The sequence below is a fragment of the Condylura cristata genome, unplaced genomic scaffold (genome assembly GCF_000260355.1).
Source record: "Condylura cristata isolate star-nosed mole 26May11 unplaced genomic scaffold, ConCri1.0 scaffold00017, whole genome shotgun sequence".
NCBI classification, from domain to species: Eukaryota; Metazoa; Chordata; class Mammalia; order Eulipotyphla; family Talpidae; genus Condylura; species Condylura cristata.
Genome location: NW_004567118.1, coordinates 32,132,257 through 32,146,027, shown reverse-complemented (window position 1 = coordinate 32,146,027; position 13,771 = coordinate 32,132,257). Strand labels below are relative to the sequence as shown.

At 52.4% G+C, this 13,771-nt stretch overlaps 1 protein-coding gene across 1 annotated transcript in view; it reads right to left on the bottom strand.

The window, feature by feature from the left end:
• The window catches only part of TRPV3 (transient receptor potential cation channel, subfamily V, member 3), a 28,286-nt gene that overhangs the window by 751 nt on the left and 13,764 nt on the right, over nucleotides 1-13,771 (bottom strand). Inside the window, exons 8-16 of the mRNA XM_004684769.1 lie at nucleotides 12,648-12,928; nucleotides 10,485-10,661; nucleotides 9,386-9,544; nucleotides 8,648-8,749; nucleotides 7,556-7,629; nucleotides 5,119-5,284; nucleotides 3,630-3,696; nucleotides 2,145-2,419; nucleotides 774-886 (exon numbers count right to left, since the gene is read on the bottom strand). Coding sequence (XP_004684826.1) covers nucleotides 774-886; nucleotides 2,145-2,419; nucleotides 3,630-3,696; nucleotides 5,119-5,284; nucleotides 7,556-7,629; nucleotides 8,648-8,749; nucleotides 9,386-9,544; nucleotides 10,485-10,661; nucleotides 12,648-12,928 — 1,414 coding nt within the window. The remainder of the gene's footprint in view (nucleotides 1-773; nucleotides 887-2,144; nucleotides 2,420-3,629; nucleotides 3,697-5,118; nucleotides 5,285-7,555; nucleotides 7,630-8,647; nucleotides 8,750-9,385; nucleotides 9,545-10,484; nucleotides 10,662-12,647; nucleotides 12,929-13,771) is intronic.

Sequence of the window (13,771 nt, the reverse complement as noted above, 5' to 3'; positions counted from 1 at the left end):
ATCTCCAAACTGTGCTGACACGGGCTGGGAAGGGGCCCGTGGAGAAGGAGAAACGGAAAGAGGGGAGCTCACGCTGAGGTGAGAGGGCATGAGGGTTTGCAGTAAGAGAAGGTAATGGCTAGGATTCAACCCTCAGTGTGAGTCCAGCAGGGTCTACATTGGGGGTTCAACTGGAGAGCTGGTTTGGCTCCCATTCCGAGACACCCCTAGTGTGAAGATGTCACGTTAGTGATATTTGTTCAGGTAGTGCTGATACCGTTTCCAAGTGGATACCTCAGCCAGAGAAACAGGTTGAACTTGTGCTCATAGAAGGTCGGCTATCTGATCCACCTATGGTCAGAGAGAGCTTAGGGAGAGGTGGACACATCAGAAAGATGGTTACAGGATGTGCAAGGACTTTTTAACAATCAAAGCGAACTGTCTCATTTTCTGTTACCTGCCAGTGACAAGATGGGCCCTGGCGCCCTGTGTCACATGAACAAACATGCAGTGCACAGGCCAAGGCACGCCAGAGAGGCAGATCTTTTGTAAGCCAGACACTGGCAGGTAGAGGCCATGGCGGCACTTCCAGAGGGCAGAGGGAACCCGTGGCCTGGACCCTCATTCACTCCCCTTCTAAAGGATGGATGCCTCGTCCTAGGGCCAGATGGACGACACAGAAGCAAATTCCATTTTGGAGAGGCCAGCGCAGACTGTGGCTGGGGTATGGTGAGCAAGCGGCAGCATTTCTGTAAGCTTGCCCACTGCTCTTCATCCACCCAGGCCCTGCTCACCGCAAACACAGCCGGAAGTCTTCCTCTGCCACCTTGCACAGCTCTCCCATCCGGAACCTGCTCCTCAGCCATTCTGGTAGCAGTTTCTCAAACTCCAAGATCGTCCTGGCTCTCTAGGGACATGGAAAGCCCAAGCGTGTCACTGAGGGGCCGACTCAGGAACACAGCTCCTTTGAGTCGTGTGTGCGCACCACACACACCACCAAACAGTTCACTCCACTCCTACACCCCCTTGTAATGCATAGATCCTGACAACTCAGCTAATCTACAGATTCAAAATGAAAAACCAAAAAGTTTGGAAAAGGTGTTCAAATGCTTTAAACAAAAGTTTCTGAAAGTTCAGGTACGTTCTAGCTGTGGGTGTAGCATTCAAGGTTCCTTGTCCTCAATCAGGATGCTCAATCGCCCTGGGGCAATACTGATGTGCCTTGCGGCCCAGGGACTGATCAGTGGAACACCCTGTGAATATGGTTGGAGCCTTGGGTGGGAGTTGGGCGTATATCACTGGACTCACCCTCCCTCAGTGTTCAGTTTGACCCACCCTTCCTGTCAACGTAGAGGCCCTGATCTTGCTCTTGAGCAGCGTCCTACAGCCTGTACCACGACTCCTGTTTCTACTCTTCATCACCAGCACCTGACTGAATGTGTCCCATGGTGAAGGGAAGTTCAGGCATCATGCTGCCCCACCCCCACCCAGCCTGGAGTCCCCTGGTCAGCGTTTCATGACTTGCCTGTCTCCTGAATTTTACCAACCTTCCAGTGAAGAAAACCCTAATAATTAGAAATGGCCCTTTGTCAAACCAGAGCTCTTCTGCCTGCGGTTGCCCCAGATACCTCAGGTCTTTTCTTTGTGGGCCACAGAAGGAAGCTGCCCCCTTTCACGAGGATCGACCGATAGCTGAAGGAGCTCTCACCTTCTTCAACCCTAATTCCAACACTGTGTCTTGTGAGTTTCCAGTCCTCTCCCAGGATGGTCACAATGCCCAGACCCATCCTGTGGGTAGTGTCCTCAGCGTGTGAGGCCCACAGTTCATGAGGACTGCTGAGGCCACGATGGAGGGGAGAGAAACTGTCACTGCCATCATGCTGTACGTACTTCATGCTCTTCTAGAGCAGCCTACTGCCACACGTCAGCCTCCACACCTCACGGCACTGCCTGAGAAGAACCCCTCTGAGCCCCTGCGCTCACCTCACAGGCGGTGTTGAACCTACACTAGGTAACCAGGACTAAAGGCTCCCTCCAGCCGGGCCCAGCACACAGAACTCATGAGCACTCCCAGGCTGCTCCAGCTGCACAGTGCTGGCATTGTCAGTGCCACGTGCTGAACGGAGGCCCTTCGAAGCCCCCTCCGGAGTCCCTGCCAGGCTCACCTGGAGGCGCCAGATGCGCTCACTCTCCTTGGAGACATTCTCTACTGTCTCCCCCATCAGGGCAATGAGCATGTTAAGGAGGAGGACGAAGGTGAGGATGACATAGGTGATAAGCAGGAACAGGAAGAGGATGGGGTACTTGGAGTTCTGCTGGATGTTCAGATCGCCCAGGCCTATGGTGAGCTTGAAGAGTTCCAGCACTGCGTCGCTGAAGCTGCCATAGGAGCTGCAGTCCTCCTTGTCTTTGGAACACTTTTCAATCAGCGAGGCCAGGGCTGGGAAGACATGACAGTGTGGTCGTTTCAGCCTCTCTGCCCGATTAATTACCCAACAAGCTGGTGTGCTCTGGTAGTAAACACACACACATGCACACACAGAGGCATGCCATGCTGCCTCCTTCTCGCTGGCTGTTTAAATTCTGTCCCCAGCCTCAGCTTCTACAGAAGCCTCCAGGACTAGTGCTCTGCTCTGACCTGCAGAAAGCCCTTCCTGCCCAACCAAGCCTATCCACACTCCTTTTCCTTCTCTACTCCGCATTCAGACCTTGACGGCCACAGCCTTGCAGGAGCAAATTACCACCTCTGTGTGTCCCTGACTTCCCAATCAGGCTTGGGCTCCCCATGTCCAAGCCTAGATGGTCTTTGCCATGACTGGGTGATCTTGCCTCACTTCTTAATGCTCTGTAGTGAGGTCCCCTGGCCAAGGCTCAGGGCTCAGGTGGGTTCTCATTGCTAGCTGGATGATGGATGGGTGGAATGATGATGGATGGGTGGAATGAAATTGTTGAGTGAGTAAAATGGACGGATGAATAGATGGACAAGTGACAGAACAAGTAAATAGGCAAATGGTGACCCCGAAAAGGTATCAGGACTGACTACCTCATTTTAAATGCCATGAGGAGTATTAAATTCACCACTCTCTATGCTGCTGCAGAAGTTAGAAGTAAAATCAGGTTGTGCTGTTCCCTCTTCTGTAAATGGAGAGATTTTTAGGGAGGGTCCCCCATCCCTGGTGCTCCACAGACCAGAGGATCTCCGATAGAAGCAGAGTAAGAGTAACACCATAGGGAGGCCACAGGAAATTAGCTAAAAGCTATTTCACTTTACGCCTACTTTGCAAAGATCATCAGTCAAATTCCTGCAAATTTTAGTTCCTCATCTACAAAACAGAGTCAAAAAGACCTGTCAAGCCTATTTCAGGTTATAAGAACCACGTGGGAGACACACCAGTCCGCAAGAGTGTCAGGTTGGAATCGGGGAGTCTCTGTGATTGGGGCAAGGAGAGGGGGGTGATTATTCCCCCCGGGTCAAGAAGTCCTGAGAAGTGAAAAGATAAAGCTTGCAAAATACTAAGCCAACCAGTGCCCCACTGGTAGCTCTGGTAGCTGCTGTGATTGTTCCTGGGGCTGCCGTGTGCTTTGTCATTTTGCATCTGTTGTAAAGTGCTTTGCAAACTAGGAGTCACTGTTAATTATAAATCAATTACCTACTCCAAATCCAAGTAAGAACACGATATATACAAACAAGAACTTCAGGACATCATGCAATATGACCTATAAAGAAAGAAACATGATTCAAGGGCAAGTTTTGAGCACATATTTCCCACACACTGATCACCTTACAGCTTCTCCCCTCTCCCAGGTTTCCACCCTAACCCACCTTCTCCCAAGCTGCTCCCCTTTCCCTTTCATTAAATTCCCTGCATGCTCAGCTTTGGGGCCCACCTCCAAAAAGCCTTTCTCTTTTGTTCCTGCCCTTGATCCACGCCCTCCTGGTTCGCACCCCGTCTCCATCCCTGCTGATTCATTCCTAGGCGGCACCTTTCTTCATAGAGTCTCACCTGCCTGAAATCCTCACATTCCTGGGACAGTGGTGTGCTGGAGCCAGCTCATCCCAGCTTGTTAGAGCTAATTGTTACATTTTTTAAAATTTTTTTTAGCTGGTTGTTAATCATAGCCATTTTTCAGGAATTAAATAAAATAAATTATCAAATAAATTATAGTAATTATTTATTTAAGAAAATATTCAAAACTCATTACCTCCTAGTTATTTTACTACATTTGACAGTTATCTAGGTTCCTGAGTTAGATCTCTGCTAGCCAGATGGTGTAAGGTACTGTGTAAGGTACACATGTCACATGTAAGGTACACACATCCCAACTCCATGTCCAATGACATTTCGCTTGTAGTGAGGAAGCTGGCTGGGGGGGTGGGGGGTGGCGGGAGTATTTACACCATAGAAAATGGCAAATGCTACAAATCAGAAAGTAACTTAATGTTTTGTTGATTGTCTAATCTAGGCCTAAGGTAGTCACAAAGGAAATGTTAAAGCTGCTTAGTGTTTAAAAAATGTGTCTTCTCTGTAGCAGTTACATTGTGAACAGCAGAAACGTATTAATGAAATAGTCTTCGAATCTTTGGAAACTATTATCCAGCTCAGCCAGCAGTGGCTCCCACTGTCAACAAACAAGAGAGGCTGCAGTGTGCATCATCTCACCCCTGAAGAAAAACATCGACCAACATTTATGTTGGCGCAACACTTGCTGACCCTAAGTTGACAGGACATACAAAAGTTCAGCAAAAATCAACAGATTATTTTGTCAGACTCAACTAGCTATGTGGGATTGACAGTAAGAAGAATTGTATATTTTATTATCTCTAAGTTGTAAGCCACACATTCTTTATATGATAAGATTTATAATAAATACACCTCTGTGTGTGTATATGTAAGTGTGTGTGCATATGTATGCAAACATGGACACACATGTATGTTCCCCTCCTCCCCCCCCACTCCTCACTCCCCTCCCCACCACCACCCAGAGATCCAGTTGTTAAGCCTTCACCAGCAACCACTGCCTTGGGGTGGACCATTCCTTCACAAAGTATGTCCTTTCCCAGCGCCCGAGTCCGTGCGTGTTAAGGCCTAGACACCTAACAGCTGACCAAAGGCAAAGACTCAGCGGTCACCAACGCACCTTCTGGATCATGACGCTATACATGCCCATGGACTGGAATCCCCGCGTGTAGTAGAGCATGTTCGCCCAGCCCAGGGCCATGGCCAGCACGAGGCAGGCGAGGTACTCTTTGTAGGCAAACAAGTACAAGAAGACAGACAGTATCACAAGCACTGCTTGGACAAAACTGTTCAGGAGACACAGGAGACAAGGGCCTTACTTACTTCTCTGCACGCAGCATTAGGGCAGAGATATTCAAATCCCCCAACCTCCCTTAGGCCCAAACGACCTGTCACCCTGCTGGCTGAAGTCTGCGAGACCAGTAAGGTGGCCCCACATCCCTTTACCTATCTGAAATTCAGCCCAGGTGCACAGGGCTACAACAAAGTGCTAGTTGCAGCTGATGCAATTTTTTAAAATTGCTGAGGCCCTGGGCCCCGAGAGACCCTGGTTCAGAAGGTCTAGGAGGAACCCAGCAAGCTGTATATATTTTAAATCACTAATGTGGTTTCTGATTCCCCCAAAAGATTGGGAAACTACTGGGATTCCCCACTGAGGATGCAACAAATGACAGCATTTTTTAATAAAAGTGACAAAAACTGTCAACATCTATAATTATGAGCCATTCAAAACAAAAGTCTTGCAAACCTATCGTTTTATCCTTGAAAAAAAAAAAGTACAATATATGCTAAGTGAAATAACCTGATACACACACAAAAATAAAAAGATATGATCCCACTCCTCTAAGGCACCTAAAGGAGTCATATTCTTAGAGGCAGAAAGCAGAAAGCTATGACGGGCGGGGTCTGGGGGCCAGGGCCTCACTATTTAATAGATTGGGGTTTCAGTTTGCAAGACGAAAAGTTCTGCAGACTCGCACGACCACGCAAATGTATTTTACATTACTGAAATGCCCACTTAGAAATAACTAAGGTGATAATTTTTTTGTTGTGTATATTTTACCACAGTTAAAAATTTTAAGTATATTGGCCCTCCCTGGTGGTGCAGCGGGTTAAAGCACAGCACTAAGAAGTCAAAGCCACTTCCGCATGAGTTCGATCCCCGCCTGCCCCGGAGGTGACCACATGGCGTGGCAGACCTCTCCTGGCCCGCCCGCTGCTCCCCTCAGCAGTGTACTTCGTTGATCTGCCTGTTCTGCTCCCCACTCTGTCTCTGGTGAATCCTCTCACCCTCCGCATCTCTGGCCTGTACCCCAGTTCTGTATCAATAAATAAATAAATCTTTAAAAAAATTTTTTTTAAGTATAATATATACTGCACATATAAGACCATAATCTATTCCTAAACAGTGCACATACCATAAGTTGTGTAGACTTCTGGATCTAAACCCTCTCCTGCATATGCCGTCAGTAACTCACCTGCCTAGCTGGGCCAGGAGACAAACACTTGGATACTGGATGTGTTTGGGACCGAAGTGAGAAAGCATGTCTACACCTTCCTCTACACTAACAAAGCAAGTAAGCAGAGAGCAGACAAGGCATCAGCGTCATTGGCCTGTACTAAAGCCAGCGTCTGCAGAGATGTGTTTTGCTCTGGAACCGTCTTGTTTTCTCAAAGGTGACAGACTCACACTCAGCGGACACAACAGGAGTGCCACACCTGCCCTACCCACTACCTGCAGTACCTGGGCATCCCCACCCACAGGATGAAGAACACGGTCCATGACTCTGGAAGGTAGGGACATACTTAATAAAACGCCCAGATACTTGGAAACATCAGGTCAAGAGTCAAGGTTGCCATACACAGAGCGGGGCTTGGGTGGGGTCAACAGAGCCCTGCAGCTCAAGATTCTTCACCCCATGCTGCAGATTCTGCCCCATCCACACCGTGGAGCTGGCTTGGCCTCTGTTCATTTACAACCAGGGGTCGCAGAAGCCTCTGATGGGGGCTGCACATGATCTCACTCAGAGAAGCCGCTCAGCTGGGCCTTCTGACCAGGGCATGTGGAGCCGTGTCTGCACTGGGACTGGACGCCAGGGCACTGGGGCTGGCTTCCACCCTGGTGAAGCTCCCCATGTGAGTGTCTCACGCCCCCTCTGAGCCCTAGTTTTCGTGCTGTTGATGAGACTGTGCTTTATTAAGTACCTTCCAGCCCTCATCTGTCAGGGCCCAAGATGGCAATTTCTAACCCCACATAACAAGGAGGAACAGGCCTGGAATGTCTCTTCAGAAAACAGCACTGCTCAGCCTCCTCTTGCCTCCTCTGTGCTGCCTGCCACGTGGGGCTCGTGCGGGCGGGGGCAGCCATCACTGCATAGACAGCGGGCACTAGGGATTGGGGTTCTCTCCCTAGCGGGGAGCGAGGCGGGCTCTCACCATGTGACCACAGCATAATGATGGTGACATGATGGGGGGTCTGTTGCGGAGGGACACATAAGCCACCCAACAGGACTTGGGCCCCACCTGCCAGGTGATGACCAAGGAGCAGACCTACTTACAAGACAAAGTGAAACCAGGCATCCGAGAGAATGGACTGCAAATCCGAGGGTCTCAGCAGGAAGATGGCAATGCCCTAAGGCCAGAGAAGAGAGAAGCGCTGGGTCCCTGCACCAGAGGATCTCAGAAAGGGGTGTTTCCCCAGAGGTGAGACTCAGTGGGGAGAATGTGGTGGTCCAGTCAGAGCCAGAAGAGATGTGGAAGGGGGTCTGTGCTTGGGGGTCAGAGGCACCCCCAGGTTGAGTGGATGCACCCCCGTCTTACATCTCTCACTTCTACCACCATCCTCACCAGAGAACATGCAAAGTAGCACTATTGCAGTTACCCACATTCCCCAACTCAGCTGCGTTCTCTAGGCCTGCCCCAGGCTTATGCTGTTCCCCACAGCAGCATACTACCTGCCCACTTTGTCCCGCAGCTCCCATCCTGCCCCCCAGAATAAGCACACTCTGCTTCAAATCTTCCTTCTTCCTTCTGCCCCACAGAAGAGCCTTCTGTCTTCCTCTGCACTCTGGTCTACACCTCCTGTAGGTCCTTTTCACGGTCTGTGTTAGTCTAGATATCTGCATCCATCTGTATTCCCCCACCAGACCTCCAGTTCACAAAAGGCAGCGTGTCTATCCCTATCGCCAAGGTGTCATACCGCACATCTGCACGGTACACCCCAGTTGAGTCATTGGTGGGGTGAGGGATGATGGATGAATTGATTTTATCAACTGATCAACTAAAAAACAGATGGAAAGATGGTTGGCTGGCAACTGAAAGGTTGGTGAGGACGAGTGAGAACACAAATAGAGGAATGAATGGGTCAGGGAAGGCAGCAGGGGTTGATTGGGTGAGTGAGTGGAGGGGAGGGCAAGATGGGGCACTGAGCGTGTAGGAGGGCAGATAAGTGGCAGATAGGTGACAAATGGGGGCAAATAGATGAAATGGGCCTGCCCATTTTATCACTAGGAAATCTGAAGCCTAGAAAGGAAATGCCTCACCAAAGACCCCAAGCAGTAATGGCAGAACAGGGTTTGAGAGAAGCCAGGCCTGTTGACACAGCTCCCCGCCTTGCAGGTCAGTCCAGAAGGGCCTGGTGGTCCACTGACCTCTTTCACAGAAATGCACATGGCCCAGATGAGCACAAACATCCTTCCCAGGAGCTGCAGCCACCCCATCTTGTGCGTCAAAGCCAAGGGGTGCGGGAGAGCCTATGGAGAAGGGAGGAGAATGGATGGATCAGGATGGGAGTGAGGAGGGCAGAGGTGGCACCAGCTTGGGGGTGGGGGAGCCCTTACACACACACCTGCCAAGCCCTCAAGCTGGACCAGAGGCCAGAATGAAGCCTAAGTCCCGTACAGGGTGAGAAAAGAAGTGGCAGACCCCGCCCCCTTCCTCAGCCACGGTGGGAACCCACAGCTCTACAGTGAGGAGCATGAGCCAACCTATGCTCACAACCCCTCACACCTCATGTTCCAGAACCATCCATATCCAGACCCTCACAGGGCCTCACCACATAGTAAAATACAGCCCAGAGGCTGTGCTTCGTAATGAGTGAGAAAATGAGGCCCAGTATGTGGGAAGCTTTTTTCAAGTGTCTTCCCTTCCTCCCTTTTCCTGTCTTCCTCACAGCAAAAGCTCCGGATTTAGACAAAAGCTGGGTGGAGCCTGGGTCTCCTAATTCTCCAGCTTTCCCCCCAGCAAGTACTGGAGACACTCAGAAACTGTGAAGGCCAGCAGGGGGCCCCCAGGTATAGCTCTGGGCCTCAGTTTCCCTATCTTCACATCGGGCAGCTCCAAGCTCCCACAGCTCTGACCACCCCCTCAGCCGCCAGGGGCCCACACACCTCTTCCTCCCGGGGACGGTAGTAGGAGACGAGTGTCAGGGTGATGTTATAGAAGAAATAAAAGAAGAAGGACAGGAAGAACATGTACTGGGCGAACTTTTTCCATTTCATCCGCAACAGCGTGTGCAAGGGCTCCAGGGTCAGCATCTCGTGTCGGTTCTGAGGGCAGAACACAACCAGCCATCACGGAGATGGAGGGAGGAAAAGGGGGCATTTTCAGAGGTCCTCACTTCAAAGGGAGCTCTGAGTCAGCACCACCCTGGGCAGCAGGGGCCAGTCATGTTACCCCCGGGAAATGTTGGGAAGGTGATGTCCAGCTCCTGAGGCTCCTTACCAGGGCACCCAGGGAGCCATCAAATGCCACAGGAGCCATGCTGACACACAGTGGTAGAGAGGGCCAGAAGGGCATGGTGCTTCACTGGGATTCTGGCCCATTTAGAACCTCCCTCTGCCCCACTCTGTGTGATCTGAGGAAAACCCCTGCACCTCTTTGGGCCTCAGTCTCCTCATCTATAAAACTGCTATCATTCAAACTTCCCTGCCAACCAGGTTGCCTTCAGGGTCCAAAGAGACCCCAAATAAAGCAGTCTCTGAAAAAGATGACTGTTGGTAAAATATGAAGGTTGAAAATTCAGCCTGCTGCCTCCCTTCCCCCAATAGCATAAAACCTCTGGCTGCTGATCCTCTCTCTCCCCCTCTAGCTTCACTGACTTCCTCCCCCCACACCTTGCCTCCTGCAGGAAGGCCTCCCTGATTGCTCCAGTTGTACAATTATGCACAGTCACATTTGGAGGGAGTGGGAGAGTCTATGTCTGGCCATATAGGACTGGTAAGGTGAGTGGGGAGAAACAAGATGGAGAAGATCAATACCAGCCACCCCAATGCTCAAATTTTCCAAGATTCTGGGCCCAGGAGACCCCCCCCCCATGAGGGCACCTGGGAGCAAGTGAACGCAAAACCTGCCCTAGGCCCAGCCCTTTCTGTGCTCACTCCACTCACTGAGGCAGAGAAGTGGGGTCTACAGATGTGTCCAGCCTGTGTTGAGTCTTCCCAGACCCCCCAGAAGCCCCTGCCTTCCCCTGCCCACCGGGGGACCCACATCAATGTTGGTGTTGTAAACGATGATTTCCAGAACTGAGTTGTCTGTCGTGGTGTCCACGTTGGTGAGGTCATAGAGTGAGGATGACACAGGCCCGTATGCCCAGTCAGTGAACTTTCTGGACAGGCTCCGGAGCGACTTCTCCTTGATCTCACGACTGAGGATGTACTTCAGGATCTGGGACAGGAAGAGGAGCAACCACAGGAATGGGGCTTGCCAGTGTGGCAGGGAAGATGCTCCCACCAGGAGCAACCGAGCCCTGCCTCAGAGCCTGCCTGGGTGACCCTGCTCCTGTCTCATCCACGGGGTGCGGAGAAGCTGTGGGCTCTGCCCATCCCCCTGGGGTCTGTGACAGCGAGACAGGAGTGAGGTTGTTCGTGCTGCGGGAGGCTCACACCTGTGCCAGTGGGGACCCTGTTCAGTGAAGAATCCAGGAGCTGGTGATTTTGAGGACTACTTCCTGTTTAAGAAAAGACTAGAAGTTTCTCCAGGGTCCCCCGTGCCTCCCTCAATCAAAACCCTGCCAGTGGAGGCTCACTGCTCTGGCCAGGCAGGGGGCAAGGCAGGACACCAGCCCTGCAGAGAGGCCAAGGATCCACCAGACCCACAGTCTTACTACATAATGTGTATTGCTGCATGTTAGGCCCACGGGGGAGCATTTAAAGGTCTCACACTACCCAATAATTCAATGAAGCAATTACCCCACTAGAGGCACATGTAGCTTGTAAAGCTTCCTGGGTGGCTCCAAAGTGCAGACAAGATGGAGAGCGGGCTCTCCAGTTCAGTGCCTCCCCAAAGCTGAGAACTAGGTTACCCCAGATGGGGGCCAGGGTTTCCTGGGGCACCAACCCAACAGCCAGGAGCAGAGTCCAGTTGGAGGGTGAGTCCAGGAGCAGAGTCCAGTGTCAGAGCCCTGGTCTCTCATGACTCCGTGGGGTTCCCATCTCATCTCACCCAAAAGCCTTCTGGCCACAAGGGTGTGGGAATCTCTGTTTGTGCCCTAAATCTCACTGACCCTCCACTTCCAACATAGCAGCCAATTTGGCAGGCCCAGAAAGGTTTCCAAAGAACACTGGGGAAAGGAGAGAAGGGGCAAGAAAGGTGTAGGAGCCTCCCCAACACTGGCCACAGGGACACTTGATCCCCTAGGAAACAAAGGGGCTTGGGGAGCCACACTCTAGCAAGAAGCCTTATGCAGGAGCTACCCCCAAGGAAGGCGTGGGCCGCAGCAGCTTGCAGGGAGGAGACCCTACGGGAAGCTCGCTGGCAGCCACAGCCTGACTCTCCTTGAAGTGCGCAGGAGCTGTGCCTTGGGGTGGCAGGAGGAGGGAAGCAAGCACACAATTCCTCCTCTGTCCAGCCCCTCCACGTTTGTCCCTCGCCTCCTCGCCCCACAAAAGAATAAAGGCCCCAGCCCTGACCACTGGCACATGACCCAGGCCCTCGGGTGACCCCGGCCACCCACAGCCTCCCGGTCAGCTGCCCTGAGCGGTCACCCTGTGATAGCAGAGCAGCCACCCACCAGCCGGCGCTCTCCATAGCCTCCCTGGAGCTGCAGTGCCCTCCCAGCTCTCTGAGACTGGTCTGTAACCAGTCCCAACCTGAGCGAAGACCTCAGCCTCAGACCTGGCCATGCCCCCGGCACTGATGGAGACATGTGCCCACCCGCCGGGTCCTCACCAAGGTGCCTCCTAGCTGTGAGCTCCTGGATCACGCAGGGCACACAGGGCCTCAAGCAGCCACACCTCTCTGCTAGGGACTTGGCTCCAGTCCAATCTGACAAGCTGGGGTGACTGGGAGTCGGGGTGACCAGCTCCAGTGAGGCACAGCTCATCGGCTCTGCACCCAGAGCAGCCACCCCGGGACTTCCATCCTCCAGAGAGGCCACAAACCCGAGGGTCAGACCCCCAGGCTCCTCTCAGGTCCTCTCTCTGCAGGAATCTCAGCCACAAAATCCACGAGCTATTGTGTACCAAACCCCACATACACCCACACACACTCCCCAACCCTGCCCGAGCGAGACCGTCCCAGGGCAGGAGACAGGAGCCCAGCGTCAGGGGCTGGGGCAGAGGGGCTCCCACGCCTCCTGTGTGGCGCCGGGGAGGGTCTCCAGGCTGCAGAGCGGCCACGCCTCCCGCCCCTCCCGCCCGAGCCGCAGCCCACCTCCGCCTTGCCCATCTTGGCGGCCAGCTGCAGCGGGGTCAGGCCGTCATTGTTGCGCGTGGTCTCCAGCTGCCAGTTGCCACTCCTCAGCAGGATCATGTCGTACATGCGCTTAACGAAGTCGTTCTGCGTCTTGAAGTCCTCGGCCACCGTCACCAGCGCGTGGAGGATGTTGTTCCCCCGCGAGTCCTGTGAGGTGATGTCCGTCTGCTCGTTCTCCATCAGCAGCTGCACGATCTCAGGCTGATTGGTGCACGCTGCCAGGGCAAGGGGTGTCTCGCCTAAGGAAGAGGGGCCACCGAGGCTTGGATCTCGCATGAGCCGGAAGTGGGGTACCCCATTCCCAGGACCAGGGCGGGATCTCAACCATCTCAAGAGGAATGACTCCTGGGCTTCCCTTTCTCCATCTCCTCCTTGTAGGAGGGAGGCTGGGATGTGGGGGTGGGGTGGCCTAAGAAGAGGGGGCAAACTGAAGCTGGATCATGGTAATAACCCTCTCAGTGGTCTCACGATCACCCCCACCTCCAACACTACACTGAGCACAGCAGCCAGACCAATCCTATGGACATTTCAAGTCCCACCTCATCCAGAATAAAAGCTCAAGTCCCAGCAATGGTCCATGAGACTCCATGTTTCTCTCCTGACATCATCCTCTCTCTCCCACCCTCTCCCCTTAGCTACAGTGAACTTCTTTCCTGGGCATGTTCCTACCTCAGGACCTTTGCTATTGTGCTGTTCCTAAGATACCAGCATCACGCCCTCCCTTACTTCTTTTAAGTCTTAACGTAAACATCAGTTTTTTGATGAGTTCCCCTAACTACTTTATTTAAAATTGAAAGCTGTTTATTATTGATGGCCTCTCTCCCATCTAGCTCTATGAGGGCAGAAATCTTTGTTCGCTGATATATTTCAGACACGTAGAAGAGGGCCTGGTATATACTGTAAGAGATCGATAGACGTTTATAAAGGAAAGAGAAAGCAGTGACTCACACACGGTCCCACAGCGAGCTGGGCCAAAACCAGAGCTGCACAGCAGGTCCACTGCTTCCCTGCCCAGCTCCCTCCTGGTCACCAGACCAGCGTTTCCCAACACCAGCTCCAACTAGGTCTGATGAGTGAGAAGA